The 21,071-nt window shown below is 43.9% G+C and overlaps 1 protein-coding gene across 2 annotated transcripts in view; it reads left to right on the plus strand.

Annotated features, from left to right (window-relative positions):
• LOC137346551 (protein phosphatase PTC7 homolog) overlaps positions 1-21,071 on the plus strand; it is a 136,039-nt gene that overhangs the window by 34,300 nt on the left and 80,668 nt on the right. For both annotated transcript variants that reach the window (XR_010968730.1, XM_068010042.1), the window contains exon 2: positions 11,946-12,125. Coding sequence is in view for 1 of the 2 variants with exons in the window: in XM_068010042.1 (XP_067866143.1) it covers positions 11,946-12,125 (180 nt within the window). In the remaining variant the exon portion in view is untranslated. The remainder of the gene's footprint in view (positions 1-11,945; positions 12,126-21,071) is intronic.

The following is a 21,071-nucleotide window of genomic DNA, read 5'->3' on the forward strand; positions in this document are numbered from 1 at the left end:
CCTTGCAGATTATGGACAGGCTTTGGGGAGTCAGAAGATGAATTGCTTGCTGCAAAATTCCCAACATCTGACCTGTTATTGTAGCCAAAGTATTTATGTGGCTGTTCCATTTAAGTTTCTGTTCAATGGTAAGCCCCAAGAAGTTGATGGTGGGAGATTCAGTGGCCGACATTTTATGTTGGGCGGGAGGTCCCGTCCACTGGCCGAAAAGTCAGGGTGAGCCTGCCTGGGGAGCCAGGCTGGAATTTTTCACTCCTCGCCCTTAATTGACCTTGGGCGAGACTTTATTTATTTATTTAGAGATACAGCACTGAAATAGGCCCTTGGGCCCACCGAGTCTGTGCCGACCAACAACCACCCATTTATACTAATCCTACATTAACCCCATATTCGCTACCACATCCCCACCATTCTCCTACCACCTACCTACACTAGGGGCAATTTACAATGGCCAATTTACCTATCAAGCTGCAAGTCTTTGGCTGTGGGAGGAAACTGGAGCACCCGGAGAAAACCCACACAGACACAGGGAGAACTTGCAAACTCTGCACAGGCAGTACCCAGAACTGAACCCGGGTCGCTGGAGCTGTGAGGCTGCGGTGCTAACCACTGCGCCACTGTCCACCTCCTTGAGGCAGGAAGTCCCTCCTAATGGAGCTGCCAGCCAATCAATGGGCTGGTAGCCCTATTCCCACCCAGCTATTGGAGGCAAGAGGAATGAAGGCCTCTGAACTCGGGTAGGTTTTAAGGGGCTTGCCAGGGAAAATCGGCTGGGCCCTGGTGAGGCAAGGGGCGTTGGTTGGGGGGGTGGTTCGTGTTGTCATCGAGTCAGAGTTACACAACACAGAAACAGGCCCTTCGGCCCATCGTGTTTGTGCCGCCCATCAAGCACCTAACTATTCTAATCCCATTTTCCAGCACTCTGCCTGTAGCCTTGTATGCTATGGCGTTTCAAGTGCTGATCTAAATACTTAAATGTGTGAGGGTTCCTGCCTCTACCACCTCTTCAGGCAGTGCGTTCCAGATTCCAACCACCCTGTGGGTGAAATTATTTTTTCCTCAAATCCCGTCTAAACCTCCTGCACCTTACCTTAAATCTATGCCCCCTGGTTATTGGCCCCTCTGCTAAGGGAAAAAGTTTCTTCCTTTCTAATCTATCAATGCCCCTCAATCATATCTCCCCTCAGCCTTCTCTGCAGTATGGAAAACAACCCTAGCCTTTTCAGTCTCTCTTGATAGCTGAAATGCTCCAGCCCAGGCAACATCCCGGTGAATCTCCTCTGCACCCTCTCCAGTGCAATCACATCCTTCCTATAGTGTGGTGCCCAGAACTGTACACAGTACTCCAGCTGTGGCCTAACTAGCATTTTATACAGCTCCATCATAACCTCCCTGCTCTTATATTCTATGCCTCAACTAATAAAGGCAAGTATCCCATATGCTTTCCTAATCACCTTATCTACCTGTGCTGCTGACTTCAGTGATCTATGGACAAGTACACCAAGGTCCCTCGGTACTTCCTAGGGTCCTACCATCCATTGTATATTCCCTTGCCTTGTAAGTTCTCCCAAAATTCTTCACCACACACTTCAGGATTAAATTCCATTTGCCACAGCTCCGCCCATCTATATCATCCAGTAATCTAAGGCTTTCCTCCTCGCTATTTACGATACCAGCAATTTGGGGTGGCGCAGTGGTTAGCACCGCAGCCTCACAGCTCCAGTGACCCGGGTTCAATTCTGGGTACTGCCTGTGTGGAGTTTGCAAGTTCTCCCTGTGTTTGCGTGGGTTTCCTCCGGGTGCTCTGGTTTCCTCCCACATGCCAAAGACTTGCAGGTTGATAGGTAAATTGGCCATTAGAAATTGCCCCTAGTATAGGTAGGTGGTAGGGAAATATAGGGACAGGTGGGGATGTGGTAGGAATATGGAATTAGTGTAGGATTAGTATAAATGGGTGGTTGATGGTCGGCACAGACTCGGTGGGCCGAAGGGCCTGTTTCAGTGCTGTATCTCTAAAACTAAAAACTAAAACAATTGTCGTGTCATCTGCGAACTTACTGATCATACCTCCTATATTCATGTCTAAATCATTAATGTACACTGCAAACAGCAAGGGTCCCAGCACCGATCCCTGCGGTACACCACTGGTCACAGGCTTCCACTCTGACAACCCTCAACCATTACCCTCTGTCTCCTGCCACTAAGCCAATTTTGGATTCAATTTGTCAAATTGCCCTGGATTCCATGGGCTCTTAGCACCTTAACCAATCTCCCTTGAGGGACCTTTTCAAAAGCCTACTGAAGTCCATATAGACTACATCAACTGCTTTACCCTCATCTACACATCTAGTCACCGCCTCAAAAAATTCAATCAAGACACGATCTCCTCCTGACAAAAACATGCTGACTATCTCTGATTAATCCCTGTCTCTCCAAGTGGAGATTAATCCTGTCCCTCAGAATTTTTTCCAATTGTTTCCCAACCACTGATGTTAGACTCACTGGCCTGTAATTACCTGGTTTATCCCTGCTACTCTAAAATAATAGTACTACATTCGCTGTCCTCCAATCCTCTGGTACCTCTCCTGTGGCCAGTGAGGATCTGAAAATTTGTGTCATGGCCCCTTCTATCTCCTCCCTTGGCCTCACATAACAGCCTGGGATACATCTCATCTGGGCCTGGGGTTTTATCCACTTTTAAGCCCGCTAAAACAGCTAGTACTTCCTCCCTTACAATGCTAATATGTTCAAGTATATCACAATCCCCCTCCCTGATCTCTATACCTACATCGTCCTTCTCCATAGTGAATGCAGATGAAAAGTAATCATTTAAAACCTTACCTATATCCTCCGGTTCCACGCACAGATTGCCACTTTGGTCCTTAATGGGCCCTAATCCCTGGTTATCCTCTTGCCCTTAATATACTTGTAAAATGCCTTAGGATTTTCCTTTATCTTGCCCGCCAGTGTTTTTTCATGTCCCCTCTTTTTGCTCTGCTTACTTTTTTTTAAGTACCCCCCTACACTTTCTAAACTGTAGTGCCTCCACTGTTTTCAGTACTCTGAATCTGCGTTGGGGCCAGTTGGGGCTTCAAGGACGGATCTCTGTGGGGCATAGCCCGCAGGAAGACTGCCTGGTTTTACCAGCCGAGGTTCTTGGGGGGCCTTTGCTGTCCCACAGCGGTGGAACACGGCCCTTAAGTGGCAGTTAATTGGCCACTTCAGGGCCTTGATTGACCTGGGGTGGGTGGGCCATTTCTCGCTGCCACCCTGTGTAAAATTGCAGTGGGGGCGGGTGGGGTCAGGAACGGCGGCCCTTCCGCCTCCCACTCAATTTCAAGTGCTGCCACCAGCGTTTTGGTGAGTGGTGGGGGGGGAGCTGTAAAATTCCAGCCGGTGGCAGTAATGCAGTTGAATTTCAAGGGATAATGGTTATTTTCTGATTTGTTGGAGATGGTCGTTGCCTGGACTTCTGTGGCTTGAATGTTGTCCAGATCTTGCTGCATGTGGACATGGACTGCTTTAGTATCTGAGGAGTTGCAAGTGGTACTGAACACTTCAATCATCAGTGAACATCCCTACTTCTGATCTTACGACAGAGGGAAGGTCATTGATGAAGCAGCTGAAGATGGTTGGGCCTAGGACACTATGAGGAACTCCTGCAGAAATGGACTGAGACTGGCTTTCAACAACCACAACTATCTTCCTTTGTTCTAGGTCTGACTCCAGTCAGTGGACAGTTTTCCCGATTCCCATGGCCTTCAGTGTTGCCAGGGCTCTTTGATGCCACACTCGGTCAAATGCTGCTTGATGTCAAGGGAAATTATTCTCGACTCTCCTCTTGAGCTCAACTCTTGTCCATGCTTGGATCAAGGTTGTAACGAGATCTGGAGCCGAGGGATCCTAGCAAAACACAAACTGAGCATCGATGAGCAGGTTATTGCTGAATAAGCGCTGCTTGATATCTCTGTCGACGACACCTTCCATTATTTTGCTGATGGAGCAATAATTGGCCAGATTGGATTTGACCTTTTTGTAGACAGGATGTACCTGGGAAATTTTCCACATTATCTGGTTGATGCCAGTGTTGTAGCTGTACTGGAACAGCTTGGCTAGGGGCGCAGCTAGTTGTGGAGCACAAGACTTCAGTACTTTCGCCGGGATATTGTCCGGGCCCATAGCCTTTGCAGTATCCAGTGCCTTCAGCTGTTGATATCACATGGAGTGAATCAGATTGGCTGAAGACAGGCATTTATGATGATTGGGGCATCCGGATGGATCATCCACTCGGCATGTCTGGTTGAAGATGGTTACACGTGTTTCAGCCACGATTGTTGCACTAATTGCTGGGCTCCCCTGTCATTGAGGATGGGGATGTTTGTGGAGCTTCCTTTGGTTAGTTGTTTAACAACTGGATGAGGCAGGGCTGCAGAGCTTGGATCTTATTCATCAGTTGTCGGATTGCTTATCTCTGTCTGTTGCATTCTGCTTCTGCTGTTTAACATGTCCTGTGCTGTAGCTTCACCAGATTGGCACCTCATTTTTAGGTATGCTCTGAGCTCTTGGCATGCATTCCTGCCCTAATTGAACCAAAATTGATCCCCTGGCTTGATAATTTAGAGTGAGGGATATGCTGGGTTATAAGGTTACAGATTGTGATTAAATACAATTCTGCTGCTGCTGATGGCCCACAGTTCTTCATAGATTCCCAGTTTTGAGCTGCTAGATCTGTTCTGAATTTGTCCCATTTAGAATGGTGGTAGTGCCATACAACACAATGGAGGATGTCCTCTGTGAAATTGGGACTTTGTCTTCACAAGGACTGTGTGCTGGTTACTCCTATTAATACTGTCATGGACAGATGCTTCTACGACAGCTAATTTGGTGAGGGTGAGGTCAAGTAGGTTTGCCATCTTTTTGGTTCTCGCCACCTGCTGCATGCCCAGTCTAGTGCATATATCCTTTAAGGCTCAGTCAGTAATGGTGCTACTGAGCCACTCTTTGTGATGGACATTGAAGTTGCCACACACATTACATTCTGTGCCATTGCTACCCTTAATGCTGCTTCCAAGTGCAATTCAACATAGAGGAGTACTGATTGATCAGCTGAGGGAGAGCAGGCGATTTCCTTGCCATGTTTGACCTGATGCCATGGGACTTTATGGGGTCCGGAGTCAATGTTGAGAACTCCCAGAGCCACTGCCTCCTGACTGAATAGCAGTGTGCTGCCACCTCTGAGTCTATCCGGCCAGTGGAACAGGACATATGCAGGGATGATGATGGAGCAATCTGGGAGATGTAGGTTGTGATTCCGTGAGAATGACTGTCAGGCTGTCGCTTAGCTAGTTTGTGGGACAGCTCTACCACTTGTCTCCAGATGTTAGTGAGGAGGACTTTGCTGTGTTTACTGGGCAAGGTGTGCCTAGGCTGTTGCCAGCGGTCCATCTGGTTTTATTTTTCTTTGACCTTTCTGTAGCAGTTTGAGGCAACTGAGTGTCTTACTAGGCCATGGCAGAGGGGAGTTAATGGTCAACTACATACTGCAGGTCTGGAGTCACGTAGGCCAGACTGGATAAGGATGCAGATTTCTTTTCCTAAAGGATGCTAGTGAAGTTAAGAAACAGCAAAGGTGTTCATAATGCACCAACTCCATTTGGATTCTCTGCAAATGGTTTTCTCAAGTACTAGAAGGCTCCTTTGTTACTAAATAATCCTACCCTTTCTTTGACTATCCTTTCATATGTGCTGATGAAACCTATTGCTATTTCCATTTATATTGACTCCTTTCACAACTCCCTCTAGGCTTTGCTAGCCTCCCTTTCTATAAGAAATGCAAGCAGTTTTTTTTTTACTGTAGTTGGGTCACAACCCTGGTCCAGTCGATGTAAACATTATTAGCTGAACACTGGCAACTATACTCCTCCTGATTTGTGTTGAATGTAAAACCATAGTTCACCAGCATCAAGGAGCTTGTGTGTAGTAGTTGTCTCATTATGTACACCCAACTCTTTTTTTTTGTTATCCCTGGTTTACCTGTTCTTTGGTATTAGCCACTTGTGCAGTATTGTCCATTTTGTTAATAAACTAGTTAATACATAAGATGAAGAGGAGTGGGAGGAGGCTCGTATGGAGCATAAACGCTGGATTTGATTATTTGGGCCGAATGGCCAGTTTCTGTGCTGTAGATGCTATGTAGTGTACATAAATGTGTTATGACCAGGTGAGAAGGGGTCGAGGGGTTTCTTCTCAGCCTTTGCCTGGTTTAACCGTAACAGGGTTTAATTTTAAAACTCCGTCTTTTTAGCTCCCTCTGTGAATACTTGTTCACTGCTCCAATTGTAAGGCAAAGAAATCGGACAGCTTTCCTTAGATTTAAACAAGAAAGGTAGAAGTTTATTAATTTTAAACTCTAATCCGGTTAACGACTACGAATATGTGATGCGACCATGCTAGCATGCATACGCGATAAACACGCACAGATGGAGACAGAAAAAGTAGAAGCTATAAAGGTGAAAAATTTGAGGCAATATCTGGTAGTTGCAGTCCTTAAGTTCAATGTGGAGTCTTTGGTCGCCGGTAAGTCTTGCAATTCATTTGGGCCCTGTTCACGTTTCAACTTGTTCCAATATAGGAGCCTCTTCTCTCGAGGTTTACGTGTCTTCCGTGGGTCCGGTGGCTTGGGAGAAAGTGAGCGGCTTCCTTGTTCCAACTTCAGTTGCACTGCCTGTTCCTTTCTGTGTGGCACAATTCAAAAAAAAACCCAGGTTGCCCAGCAGGTTAGTCATGTGACTAGCTCCTTATTTGGAACAGCCTCTCGTGAGGTTTGTGGATTGTATTACCTTATTCTCTGGAATGTGCTTCCTTACACCCTCAATGTCTGGTGATCAAAATCCATTTGGGTTAATTGGAGCAAGAAATAGTCCTTTGTCTGCACAAGCATCATCTCTTAGTATGCAAATGTCCTTCCAGCCCAGTGTCTGGTGATCTTCAAACAAGTCATTTCTTCACTCCAGCAACAGTTTAAAATCGATGTTCATATGACAAAATTAATATGCCTCATTCTTGGCAGGTGGGGGTCTGCATGACAAATGTGACTATGCTAAATCCATTGGCATTTAGCAAATGGAAGGTCATAGGTAGTTTTTAATAGTGCAGACTCGCACTCATAGTTTATCAGCTGGAGAAGACGTTGCTTTTCAGGGGTTTGGGTTGAACTCCTTCGTTGCCAGCATTGTTCAGGTTGTGGGAGCACTAACTGCAGTCTGCAGTTCTTGGGCTTGGCCTTACTCTGAGTGGTCAAGCATGCTATCTCTAGCTAAAAGTTAGATTTCCTAAATATGTGATACATTAACATTACTAACACTGCATATTTACATCTCCAAAATGGAGAACTCAGGATTGCCTTTCGTAATCCACTGATTCCAGTGTTGCTAAATTCTGAGACTGTGTATCTGACATCCAGTACTGAATGAACAAACATTTCCTTTAATTAAATATTGGGAAGACTCTAAGCCGTTATTTTCGGTCCCTGCTCCAAACACCCTTCCCTACCCACCAATTCCATCCATGTCCCTGGCAACTGTCTGAGACTGAACCAGACTGGTTCGCAACCTTGGTGTCATATTTGACTCCGAGATGAGATTCTAACCACATATATTATCTCCATCACCAAGACTGCCTTTTTCCACATCTGCAGCTTTGCCCCTCCCTCAGCTGATCTGCTCATCCCCTCATTCGTGCCTTTGTTACCTCTAGACTTGACTATTCCTGTGTAGTCCTGGCTGGTCACCCACATTCTATCCTCTGTATTCATCCCAAATTCTGCTGCCTGTGTCCTAACTCTCTCTCCAAGTCCCGTTCACTCATCACCCCTGTGCTTGCTGATCTACATTGGCTTCCAGTCAAGCAACGTCTTGATTTTAAAATGCTCGTCCTTGTTTTCAAATCCCTATAGTCTCATCCCTCCCTATCTTTGTAATCCCCTCCTGTCCCAAAACCCTCAGATATCCGCTCATCTAATTCTGACCTCTTGAGCATCCCTGAATTTAATCGCTCCACCATTAGCGTTCATGCCTTCAGCTATCTTGGTCCTAAGCTCTGAAATTTGGTCATCTGACCTAATATCTCCTTATGTGGCCCAGTGTCGTACTTTGTTTTATAATTTTCTTGTGAAGTGCCTTGGAATGTTTTCTTATGTTAAAGAGGCTATATAAATGTAATAAAAGAAAAATACTGCAGATGCTGGAAATCTGAAATAAAAACAAGAAATGCTGTAACCACTCAGCAGGTCTGGCAGCATCTGTGGACAGAGAAGCAGAGTTAACGTTTCGGGTCAGTGACCCTTCTTCGGAGTTCCGCAGAAGGGTCACTGACCCGAAACGTTAACTCTGCTTCTCTTTCCACAGATGCTGCCAGACCTGCTGAGTGGTTACAGCATTTCTTATCTATATAAATGTAAGTTGTTGTTCGGTAGGATGCGTCAATAGGAATATGTATAGTGGTAGTGGAGAGTTGAAGCAGTGTGATTTGAAAAGATAGTACTGGGCATAGAACTCGGGTGATGAGGTGGGAGCATCTGGAAGATTTGGGGGGGTGGTGGGAAGGGCTATTGGGGTCTGGTAGAGTGGGAGAGCATTCTCTCAATTTACCTGCAATGGTTAGTTCTCTATTAATTTGGAGTGCTGATTATTGAAGATGTAGTGAGTTGCATGTGTGCTTTTTGTTCCTTACAACAGAAGTGTTGCAATTCCAAAAAATATAGATATTCATATTTAAATGAGACTAGTGTATGTGTGGTTGTGTTTGTGAATTTGTTAATTTGTTCATGAGATGCAAGCAAGGCCAGCATTTATTGCCCGTCCCTAATTGCGTTTGAGAAGTTGGCGGTGAGCTGCTTTCTTGAACCGTTGCATTCCAAGCAGTGTAGGTACACCGACAGTGTTGTTAGGGAAGGATTTTGACCCAGCGACAGTGAAGGAACGACGATATTGTTCCAATTCCAGATGGTGTGTAGCTTGGAGGGGAACTTGCAGGTGGTGGTGTTCCCATTGCATCTGCTGCCAAGTGGGGAGTATTCCACCACACTCCTGACTTATGCCTTATAGATGGTGAACAGGCTTTGGGGAGTCAGGAGGCGAGTTGCTTGCTGCAGAATTCCCAGCCTGCTCTTGTAGCCACAGTACTTATATGGCTGATCCAGATAATTTTCTAGTCAATGGTAACTACAAGGATGTTGTTAGTGGGGGAATTCAGCGATGGTAATGCCCTTGAATGTCATGGGCAGATGGTTAATTCTTTCCTGTTGGAGAATGTCATTGCTTGGGACTTGTTGATAAATTCCTGAAAACTTGTTGTGGAATGATGATGCTGGGACCTATCTTTACTCAGTTTCACACTTGTTGTATAGAGTAAAAGGAGCTACATGTTTGTAATCCTCACTCAAACCCTCCACCAGTCTCACTAAAGTGTGTCAAGACCCCAGTTAACTCCCTCCACCTGCATATAATTAAACAATTGATACTCAGTTAATAATTGCGTGGCACAAATCTTATTTGCCACCTATCAGCCCAAGCCTGAATGTTGTCCAAGTCTTGCTGCATGTTGATATGGACTGCTTCAGTATCTGAGGAATGGTACTGAACAGTGCAGTTATCAGCAAACATCCTCACTTCTGATGTTATGTTGGACATTGACATTGAAGAAAAGCATTGGAGGGTGCTTTAGGCGTGGTGGTACAGACAAATTGAAAACTGGAAGGACTAACGAAGGGGGAGAGTGAATTGGCATAAGAAAAGTTGAAAATTAATCTGATGAGAAAAAAAGTTAAACGTTGGCAGATGTAAGTGCATCTTTAAAGCATCATGAGACACCATAGAAATGCAAGTTCTCATCTTGTAATGTGTGCTTTTGTTTAAGGGTCACAAGGAACATTTAGTGGATAACCAGAAGAAGTTGATAATTTGATCAAGCTAAAGGCAAAGAGCGTCATTGTGATGGGCAAGTGTAATATTGACTCTCACCCCCATCAGTGCAGACACCAGAAAATATAGAGTGCACTAATTGTTCAACTAGGGTAATGTTCGAGGGAATGGACAAAACTGGTTATGTGCTACCAGTTAAAGTAAAACTCCATGATTCACCATTCTTGTAGGGGTGTTTAACAAGTAACCAGAATGACTGAACTGTGCTATTGAAATACCAGCAAATAGTGTTAATAAAACACTGGGTGTGAGAGATTGCAAATTACCCACAAGATGTTTCCTAGGTAACAAATTAGATGCTTGGCTGTAAGTATTTTTGGGATCAGTGTCTTCAGATTCGATTTTCTGCATCTGGCTACTATTCATATCAATCTTGAGTGGGAATAATCAATTTGAGTGCATTAAGCTTGGCTTATGAATTCCATTGCTGCAGGAGCTGAGAACTGATTGGGCCCTTTTTTGAGAATGTAATTCATAACTAGTTCAAAAAAGAAATGGCAGTTTTGGCTATTTCAGTGGATTATGTTGAGTGATGTGGATGCTGTTCTTCCCCTTACTCAAATTGGCCTGTTCACAAGTCTGGTGGGAACAGAAAAGTCTTCTAGGTTGACTGAAGTCTTGATCCATAACAGTTGTATGATCTGCATGTTGCTGTCCAGGATTTCTTTTAATCATTCCCAAGATGTGGGTATCACTGACGAGGCATTCATTATCCCATTCTAAGAAGCCCTGCGAAGATGGTGATGGGCCACCTTAAACTTCTACCAGTTTTAGTATTGGGAAGACCTGAAGCCATTGTCTTTCGTCCTTGCCACAAATTCTGCTTCCTCACTACCAATTCCATCCCTCTCCCTGGCAGCTGTCTGAGGCTGAGCCAAGCTGTTCGCAACCTCAGTGTCATATTTTACCCCAAGATAAACTTTCAACCGCATATCAGCACCATCACTAAAACCGCTTATTTTCACCTCCATAACACCTCTGCCCTTACCTCAACTCTTCTGCTGCTCAAACCATGCTTTTGTTACCCCTAAACTTGACTATTCTAGCGCCTTCCTGGCTGGTCATGCACATTCTACCTTCTGTAAACCTCCCAAATTCTGCTGCCTGTGTTCCAACTCGCACCAAATTCCATTCATCCATCACTCCTGTGCTCACTGACCTACACTGGCTCCCAGTTACCATCTTAATTTTTAAAAAAAAATTCTCATCCTTGTTTTCAAATTCCTCTGTGGCCTTGCCCCTCCTTCTGTCTCTAACCTCCTGCAGCCTCACGACCCTCAGATAGCTGCACTCTAATTCTGATTTCTTGAGCATTCCCCTTTTTTAATAGCTACAGCATTGGCGCCCATGTCTTCAGTTGCCTAGGCCCTAAGCTTTGGAGTTCCCACCCTAAACATCTCTCCACTCCAGCTTGCTTTCCTCCTTTTAAGACACCCCTTAAAATTACCTGTTTGACCAACCTTTTGGTCATCTGCTCTAATATGTGGTTTTGTGTCATATATTGTTTTATAATGTCTCTGGGAAGCGCCTTGGTGTGTTTTATTACTTTAAGGTGCTATATAAATACAAGTTGTGAATACAATCGGGTAGATTACTAGGCAAAAGGGCACAAGAGCCAACTACATTGGTGCAGGAATGGATCTACACATAGGCCCTGATTGGGTAAGGAAGGCAGGTTTCCTTCCCTAAAGGCTATTGTTGAATCCGTTGAGGTTTTAAGACATTTGGATAGCTCTTTGGTCACTTAATGATGCAAGCTTTTTATTTCCTTTTTTTTTTAAAACTGAATTTGAATTCTCAAGCTGACTTGGTGGGATTTGAATGGTATGCTCTTGATTTTAATCCAGAAACAGAACCACTACAATGATGTGCCCACATAGGAGCAGGAGGGAGGAATCTTTCTTGGTTTCTGTTTCAATATCTGTGTTGCTTTCTCTTAGTAATGTTTCTTTCTCTGTCTGGCAGGGGTAGCAGATGGCGTTGGAGGATGGTGGGATTATGGTGTGGACCCATCCCAGTTTTCCACTACGCTGATGCAAACTTGTGAGCGACTTGTTCAAGAAGGACTGTTTGTTCCCAGTAATCCTGTGGGTATCCTGACGGCTAGTTACAATGAAATGCTGCAGAACAAGGCTCCATTATTGGGTGAGTGGAAGATTTGTTTCTTGGTTATGAGAAGGAAACCTAACTGTCAGACTAAAATCTCAAATACTGATGGATATTTGCGCATCAAAAGAAATATATCTGCACAATGACTGCATGTGTTTGTAAGGGTGAGCAGGGGTCCTAAATATTCAGTAATTGATTGTTGGCTATTTAAATGACATCAATGTTCAATTAATTTTTAATGTTAAATTGCTGAATTTCTACACAATTATTGTTTGGGTTTATGGTGACTCTTTGGCTAACAGTAAACCAAAGTTTGAAAATGACTAACTTCAGGGGCAAATTGGGCAGCTTTTGCTGATAATCAAGTGGAGCACGGTAGATATTTGAATGCACTTTCTAAACTAATGTCTGGAATTTCTGCTCGCACAGCCACAGAATCTGTGTGAAATGAGATGAAATAGTACTAAAAATTGTGGAATTTTAAACCTAAGTGGATTGCGCTCATAACCTCTAGAAGCATAGGAACATAGAAAATAGGAGCAGGAGTAGGCCCTTCGAGCCTGCACTGCCAATCAATACGGTCATGGCTGATTGTCCAAACTCAGTACCCTGTTTCTGCTTTCTCCCCGTATCCCTTGATTCCTTTAGCCCTGAGAACTATATCTAACTCTTTCTTGAATATATTTAATGATTTGGCCTCAACTGCTTTCTGTGGGAGAGAATTCCACAGGTTCACCACTCTGGGTGAAGAAATCCCTCCATAGCAAGAACATCCTTCCTCAGATGAGGAGACCAAAACTGCACACAATACTCCAGAAATAGTCTCAACAAGGCCTTGTACAATTGCAGCAAAACATAATTACAGTTGCACCCTTATTCCATGTGTCTCTAATTTCTTGCTAAATGCTATCCTCTACATCACCACTGATGTTTGGGGGTCTATAGACAACCCCCACCAACATTTTCGGCCCCTTGGTGTTTCCTAGCTCCACCCATACAGATTCCACATCAGGATTCTCTGAGCTAGTAGCCTTCCTCACTATATTGTATTGATTTCCTCTTTTGCTAACAATGCTTCTCCACCACCTTTCCTTTTTTGCCCGTCCTAAATATTGAATACCCCTGGATGTTCAGTTCCCATCCTTGGTCACCCTGCAGCCATGTCTCTGTAATCGCAACTATATGTTATGCTGGTCATTTTTCAAAATTCTGTAGATTCTGCAACAGTTCCAACAGATTGGAGGGTAGCTAATGTAACCCCACTATTTTAAAAAAAGGAGGCAGAGAGAAAATGGAGAATTATAGACCGGTTAGCCTGACATCAGTAGTGGGGAGAATGCTAGAGTCCATTATAAAAGATGTAATAGCAGAGCACTTGGAAAACAATGACATGATCGGACAAAGTCAGCATGGATTTATGAAAGGGAAATCCTGCTTGACAAATCTACTGGAATTTTTTGAGAATGTAACTAGTATAATAGATAAGGGAGAACCAGTGGATGTGGTATATTTGGACTTTCAGAAGGCTTTCGATAAGGTCCCACATAAGAGATTAGCATGCAAAATTAAAGCACATGGGATTGGGGGTAAGGTACTGACACGTATAGAGAAATAGTTGACAGATAGGAAACAAAGAGTAGGAATAAACAGGTCTTTTTCCGAGTGGCAGGCAGAGACTAACTAGTGGGGTACCGCAGGGATCAGCGCTAGGAACCCAGCTATTCACAATATATATTAATGATATAGATGAGGGAATTAAATGTAATATATCCAAGTTTGCAGATGACACAAAGCTGGGTGGGAGTATGAGCTGTGAGGAGGAGGCAGAGAAGCTCCAGTGTGATTTGGACAGGTTGAGTGAGTGGGCAAATACATGGCAGATGCAGTATAATGTGGATAAATGTGAGGCTATCCACTTTAATGGCAAAAACAGAAAGGCAGATTATTATCTGAATGGCGATAGATTGGGAAAGGGGGAGGTGCAGCGAGACTTGTGTGTCCTTGTGCACCAGTCGCTGAAAGTAAGCAGGCAGGTGCAGCAGGCAGTTAAGAAGGCAAATAGTATGCTGCTTTGCTTGAGTATTTACGATCTTTTACGCTGGCTCAAAGGTACTTTCACCTGAAACAGTCTCCACTCTCAAAACTATCCAAACCCCAAAGTTTAAAAGGTAAGTTTCCACCGATTGTCTCCATTCAGGAAGGTTCATCGCATTGCACCCAGATTCTCAGGTGTGTCGGCATCACAGGTAATGTGAATCCAGCTTTAATCACCTGACCTGCTGTGACCAAGTCAATTCAAGCATTCGCCTATTTCTTGAGCTGGAACAAATACTTGAACAAATCTCTTTAAATTTCAATCAGTTGCTCTGCCCTTGGTCCCTTGAGGCCCATAGTCCCTGTCCAGTGACAAATCGATTGCGTTTAATTACACTGATCCATAGGAGGTGCCGAGATGCATGAGTGTGTGCAGAAACTTGAGCATGATGTCAGGCAAACTACTCCACACCCCCCCCGCCCCCCCCCCAACCCGCCATGATTTGAGGTACCTTTGATATTGCCACATGAACATTAAAACTTAAAATTGCAAGCCCCTGACTGGAAAGACATTTCCATGGAAACCGACTGTTGGAACAAGGGACAAAGGGCCATGCCCTGACTCATTCAACCAACAATTAACTTATGATTACCAGATGTTGAAGGTGGGGGGGGGGGAGGAGCTAGCATTCCAGAGACTGCTAAGGTACAATTCACAAACCTTGCAGGAGAGACTGTTCCATATAAGGAGCTAGTTACATGACGAACCTGCTGGGCAACCTGGGAGTTTTTTTGAATTTGAGCTCCCAACAAAGGAATTGGAACAGAGAACGCCATGTGCTCATGGACTGGGAACATCTCTCCTGTCTGCCTGCCTCCATCTCTTTCCCATGGAACTGAATCTTGTGAAGACGTGTAAACTCTTATGTGAACAAGGTTTAAGATGAATACTGGGCCCCAATGAAACGCAAGACTGTATCTTCAATCAAGGACTACTGCGAATTCGAGAAACAGTGTCAAGATATTGCCTCAAACTGTTCTTATCTTTTCTTCTGCTCTTTTCTGTCCCTATTTACATGTGTATCGCGTGTGCATGCTAGCGTGGGCGGGTCGTATATCCATAGGTGTTAACCGCATGAGAGTTTAAGTTTTAATAACATTTTAACTTTCTTTAAACCTGAGAAAGTCTGTGTGAATTGGTTTCTTTGTCTTACAATTGGAAAACTGTGGACAAGGATTCACAAAGGGGGAGCTCAAAACACTGTTTAAAATTAAACCCTGTTATAATAAGACCAGGTGAAGATAGTAACAAACCGCTAGACACCTTTCGCACCTGGTCGTAACAATAACTTCAACTTGACAGAACCAGCACAGGGTCCAGCATATTCTGGGTGCATTTTTTTCTTCTGATTGTTCCCTAGCAAAATATCCAAGCCATAGCACCTGGCAAAAGCTATGTGAGATCTGAGCTTTGATTCCATATTTGCCCAGTTTAAAGATCTAAGCAGACCATTTTAACATTTTTTCCATTTTTATTCATTTCGCGGTATGTGGTCGTCGCTGATACGCCATCATTTACTGCCCGCCCTTAGTTGCCCTTGAGAGTGTGATGGTGCACTGCCTTCATGACAACTGAGTGGCTTGCTAGAGCATTTCAGAGGCGGTTAAGAGTCAACCACATTGCTTTGGTCTGGAGTCTCATAGGCCAGACCTGGCGAGGACAGCAGATTTCATTCCCTAAATAACATTTAGTGAACTGATGGGTTTTTACAACAATCTGGCAATTTCATGGTCATTACTGATTCTAGCTGTTTATTCCAGATTTATTTTAATTAACTGAATTTAAATATCCCAGCTTCTTTGGGGTTTGTACTTATGTCTCTGAATCAGTAGTCCAGACCTCTAGACTACTAGCCCTGTAACATGACCACTCTGCTACTGTTCCCATAAATCATTTTCCAGTGATGTGGAGGGGTGTGGGATGAGGACAGGATCTCATTTGGCTTTGATGCTGCGCACACCTAAATAGCCCATGAGCATTATAATCTGGGCTGACATTCAATGCTGCACTGTCCGAGCTGTTGTGCCACTTTTCGGATGAGACATTGAACTGGGTGTCTGTCTGCTGTCTCAGATATGAACGTATGAATTAGGAGCAGGAGTAGGACTCTCGGCCCCTTAAGCCTGCTCCGCCATTCAATAAGATCATGGCTGATCTGATTGGAACCTCGACTCCACATTCCCACCTACCCCCGATAACCTTTCACCCCCTTGCTTATCAAGAATCTATCTATCTATCTCTGCCTTAAAAATATTTAAAGACTTTGCATCCACTGCCTTTTGAGGAAGAGTTCCAAAGACTCATGACCCTCAGAGAAAAAGTTTCTCCATCTGTCGTAAATGGGCGACCCCTAGTTCTAGATTCTCCCATAAGGATAAACATCTTTTCCACATCCAGCCTGTCAAGACCCCTCAGGATCTTGCATCTTTCAATCAAGTCGCTTCTTACTCTTCTAAACTCCAGTGGATACAAGCCTAGCCTGTCCAACCTTACCTTGTAAGACAACTCGCCCATTCCAGGCGTTTGTCTAGTAACATTCTCTGAACTGCTTCCAACGCATTTACATCCTTCCTTAAATAAGGAGACCAATACTGTACCCAGTATTCCAGAAGTGGTCTCACCAATGCCTTGTATAACTGAAGCATAATCTCCCCACTTTTGTATTCCATTCCCCTCTCAATAAATGAAAACATTCTATTAGCTTTCCTAATTACTTGCTGTACCTGCATACTAACTTTTTGCGATTCATACATGACACCCAGATCCCTCTGCATCTTAGAGCTCTGCAATCTCTCCCCATTTAGATAATATGCTTTTTTATTCTTCCTGCCAAAATGGACAATTTCACAATTTCCCACAATATTTGCCAGATTTTTTTCCCACTCACTTAACCTATCTATATCCCTTTGTAACCTCCTTATGTCCTCCTCTTTCCTACCTATCTTTGTGTCACAGCAAATTTAGAAACCATATCTTCGATCCATTCATCCAAGTCCTTGTTCTAAATTGCAAAATGTTGAGGCCCCAGCACTGATCCCTGTGGCACACCACTCATTACATCTTGCCAACCAGAAAATGACCCATTTATGCCTACTGTGTTTCCTGTTAGCTACCCAATCTTTTCATGCCAATATGTTACACCCTACACTGAGCTTTTATTTTCTGCAATAACCTTTGATATGGCACCTTATGAAATGCCTTCTGGAAATCTAAGTAACATACTTCCACCGGTTCCCCTTTATCCACAGCACCTGTTAGTTCTTCAGATGGATGCAGAAGATCCCATGGCATTATTCAAAGAGCAGGGGCGTTCTCCCAGTGTTCAGGACAACATATATTCCTCAGCCAGCACCAGCAAACACTGATTCCCTACAATACAACATGACTACACTTCAGTAGCACTTCATTAGCTGTAAAGTGCTTTTTGAAATCATAACCAGCATTATAGAAAGAGAAAGCTTAAATTTATTGACAGCACTATAATAAAACTTGAGATCTAAATATTCTGGATACTTTTTGCTGTTTGCTTCAGACTGCAACAGTGGGGAGAGGGGAAGCAGTTGGCGAGGGAATGTTTATGTTGGTTACTGTGCAGTAATGTGCTTCATTGCAACCTGAATGGAGTCTGTCATGCAGTCCCCCACCTGCCAAGAATGGGGCACATTAATTTTGCCACATGGACATTAACTTTCAAATTGTTGCTGGGAAGAAAAGTCCTGTTACAAGGAGTTGCCAGGCCCCTGGCTGGAAAGACATTTTTGCATATTAACAGACACTGCTTGAAACAAAGGAGCTATCCCTTGCTCCAATACTATACACAGAACAGACCTGGTCAAACCAGTCAGTCACGTGGCTACCCTGCTGGCAAACTTGGGGAGTTTTAAATTATAGAGACAGTGTTTGAACTGGCAGAAAGTAGAATGCTCCTGGACTGAAGAAGCCCTCCTGTCTGCCTGTCTGCTCCCATCTCTTTCTCACAGAACTCCAAAACCCCCTAAAGACACATGAACCCCAAGAGAAAAGTCTCCTACAGTGAACAAGGTTTAAGAAGGATACTGGGCCCAAACCTACAATCAAGGACTACAGCGAGCTCGAAGCACAGTAACAAAAAACCCTCTTCAGAGATTGCCTCAAGCTTTTCCACTTTATTTTTGCTTTTGCTCTTTTCTGACCCTATCTGCACGTGTGTATCGCGTATGCATGCTAGCGTGGGTACATTGTGTATCTGTAGGCATCAACCAAATTAGAGTTTGTTTAATAAAATTTTACCTTTCTTTAAACCTGAGAAAGCCTGTTTGTGCTTGTTTCTTTACCTTATAAACTGGAAAGCGGTCAACAAGGATTCACCAAGTGGGGGAGGGGGAGCTAAAAACAGTGTTTAAAAATAAAACCCTATTACAGCAAGACAAGGTGAAGGCTGAAAGGAAACCCTAGACCTTTTTCTCACCTGTTCCTAACAAGTGGGTAGCACATCAGTGGTTTGCTGATTGAACAGCAGAGAGGAGTGTTCCAATGCAGATAGGTGGGTCTGGATATATGTCTCTGTTGTGGGTCTCTATCTGTCTGTGTGTTGTGACCTATCTAATTGTTGAGTACTGGAAGCTCAGCATGTGAGTGTGCCAATACTTCAGTATGCACAGTGCCAAAGGAACTGCTGACCTATGAAAGAAGCTTGTCTTGTGATGGGGAGTGGAAAGTTTAAGTTGTTCTATAAAAAGGTCTTCAGGACCAGGGAAAGTATTTGATGCAGTCAGTGCTGAAATTGCAAATGTTATTGGACCTTGCTGCTGCTGTTGAGTTGGGCAGGAACACTGATCTTATTTCACCTGCATGATCACCTTCAACTCTTCCCATTTATGATGAGTTTGAGTACCAGTCAGTACTTAGCTAGTTTATTCAACTGTGAAAACATATATATAAAATTAGTATGGTTCCATGGAATGGTAGTGCATTGTTGCATTTGGGGGACTTTTGCACATGTTTCTTCTAGCTGGGATACTTGAGCTCATTAGCAGTGTGTGGAGGCAGCTGCTCATGCCCTGCCTGCCATGGATTTGGGCAAGTCACAAGGGAGCACATGTGAAAATGCTCTTTTCTTTTGGGCCTCCTTATCTCGAGAGACAATGGATACGCGCCTGGAGGTGGTCAGTGGTTTGTGAAGCAGCGCCTGGAGTGGCTATAAAGGCCAATTCTGGAGTAACAGGCTCTTCCACAGGTGCTGCAGAGAAATTTGTTTGTTGGGGCTGTTGCACAGTTGGCTCTCCCCTTGCGCCTCTGTCTTTTTTCCTGCCAACTACTAAGTCTAAATGCTAATTCAGTAGAAATCACCAGCAACTCTTTGGCACATTCAGGGCATTGTCCTGACTGATTCAGGGCATGAAAAATACCAGTTTAAAGATTTGAGCAATTCATTTAAGGCTTTCTTGGGGGGAAAAGGGAAACATTTAAAAAATGTAGTGCCCAAATGGACAAAATTCACAAGATTTTACTTTTCCTACAACACTTCCTTATTTTTGTGCATTCATTTTTCCTCTTGCACTAAGTACAGCCACACAAATTAAACTGTTCTGTTAGGTGCAGCTTAATTATCAAGCTCATTCTTTTAAAATCTTGGGTGTACTTTTGCAGTATTAAAATAAAACTGGTTTAACAGTTTGCAAGTTGCTGATAGATTAATGAGGATGCAGTTACCATTCTACTATTAATTCAGTAGAGTAGGTTTTTTTAAACGCTAGGATCTAGGCGTCGCTGGCAAAGCCAGCATTTATTGTAAAGGTGGTGGTGACTGCCTTCTTCACTGCAGTCTGTTTGGTTAAATGCACATCCACAGTGCTGTTAGGTGGGGAGTTCCAGGATTTTGATCTAATGATGAAGGAAGGGCAATATATATTTGCAATATATTTCCAAGTCAGGATGGTGTTCCCATGTGCTTGGTGCCCTTGTCCATCTGGTTAGTAGAGGTGCAGGTTTGCCTAAGCTCTGGAATTACCTTCCTAAACTGTTTGCCTCTCTACCCCTCTTTCCTCCTTTTAAGGTACTCCTTCAAATCTACCTCTTTGACAAGCTTTTGGCCACCTACCCTAATATTTGCTTCCGTGATTTGGTGTCAAATTTTGCTTCGTAATATTCCTCTGCAGCACCTTGGAGTGTTTTATGTTTAAAGGCACTATATAAATGCAAGTTGCTGTACTGTCGAATGGCTGCAGTGCATCTTGTAGATGGTGCATGCTAAAGCGACGTGGCACTTGGTTACCAATAACCTGCTAGCTGATTGCCAGTTAGGGTTGTGGCGATGGTGCAGGGAGTGAATGTTTAAAGTGGTGGATGGGGTGTCAATCATGCCAGTTTCCTTTCACTTTGGATAGTGTTGAACTTCTTGAGTGGTGGCGCTGCACTCATCCCAGCAATTGGAATGCATTTTTTTAGTTTCCTGATTTGTACTTTGTCAGTAGTGGAAAGGCTTTGAGGAGTCAGGCGAGAAGTTACTCTCTGCAGAATACCCAGCTTCTGACCTGCTCTTGTAGCCACAGTATTTATGTGGTTGGTCCAATTAAGTTTCTGGTCAAAGGTGAGCCCCTCGGATGTTGGTGACAGGGGATTTGATGATTGTTATGCCATTTAATGTCAAGGGGAGATGGTTAGTCTTTCTCTTGTTGGAGATAGTCATTACCTGGTACAATGGTCATTGTGGCTCAAATGTCGGTTGACACTTATCAGCCCAAGCCTGGATGTAATCTTGCTGCATGGGAGCATGGGCTGCTTTATTATCTCAAGAATTGCGAATGGTACTGAACACTGTGAAATCATCCGCAAACATCCTCACTTCTGACTTTATGATGAAGGGAATATCATGGACGAAGCAGCTGAAGATGGTTAGGCCCAGGGCA

The sequence above is a fragment of the Heterodontus francisci genome, chromosome 30 (genome assembly GCF_036365525.1).
Source record: "Heterodontus francisci isolate sHetFra1 chromosome 30, sHetFra1.hap1, whole genome shotgun sequence".
NCBI classification, from domain to species: domain Eukaryota; kingdom Metazoa; phylum Chordata; class Chondrichthyes; order Heterodontiformes; family Heterodontidae; genus Heterodontus; species Heterodontus francisci.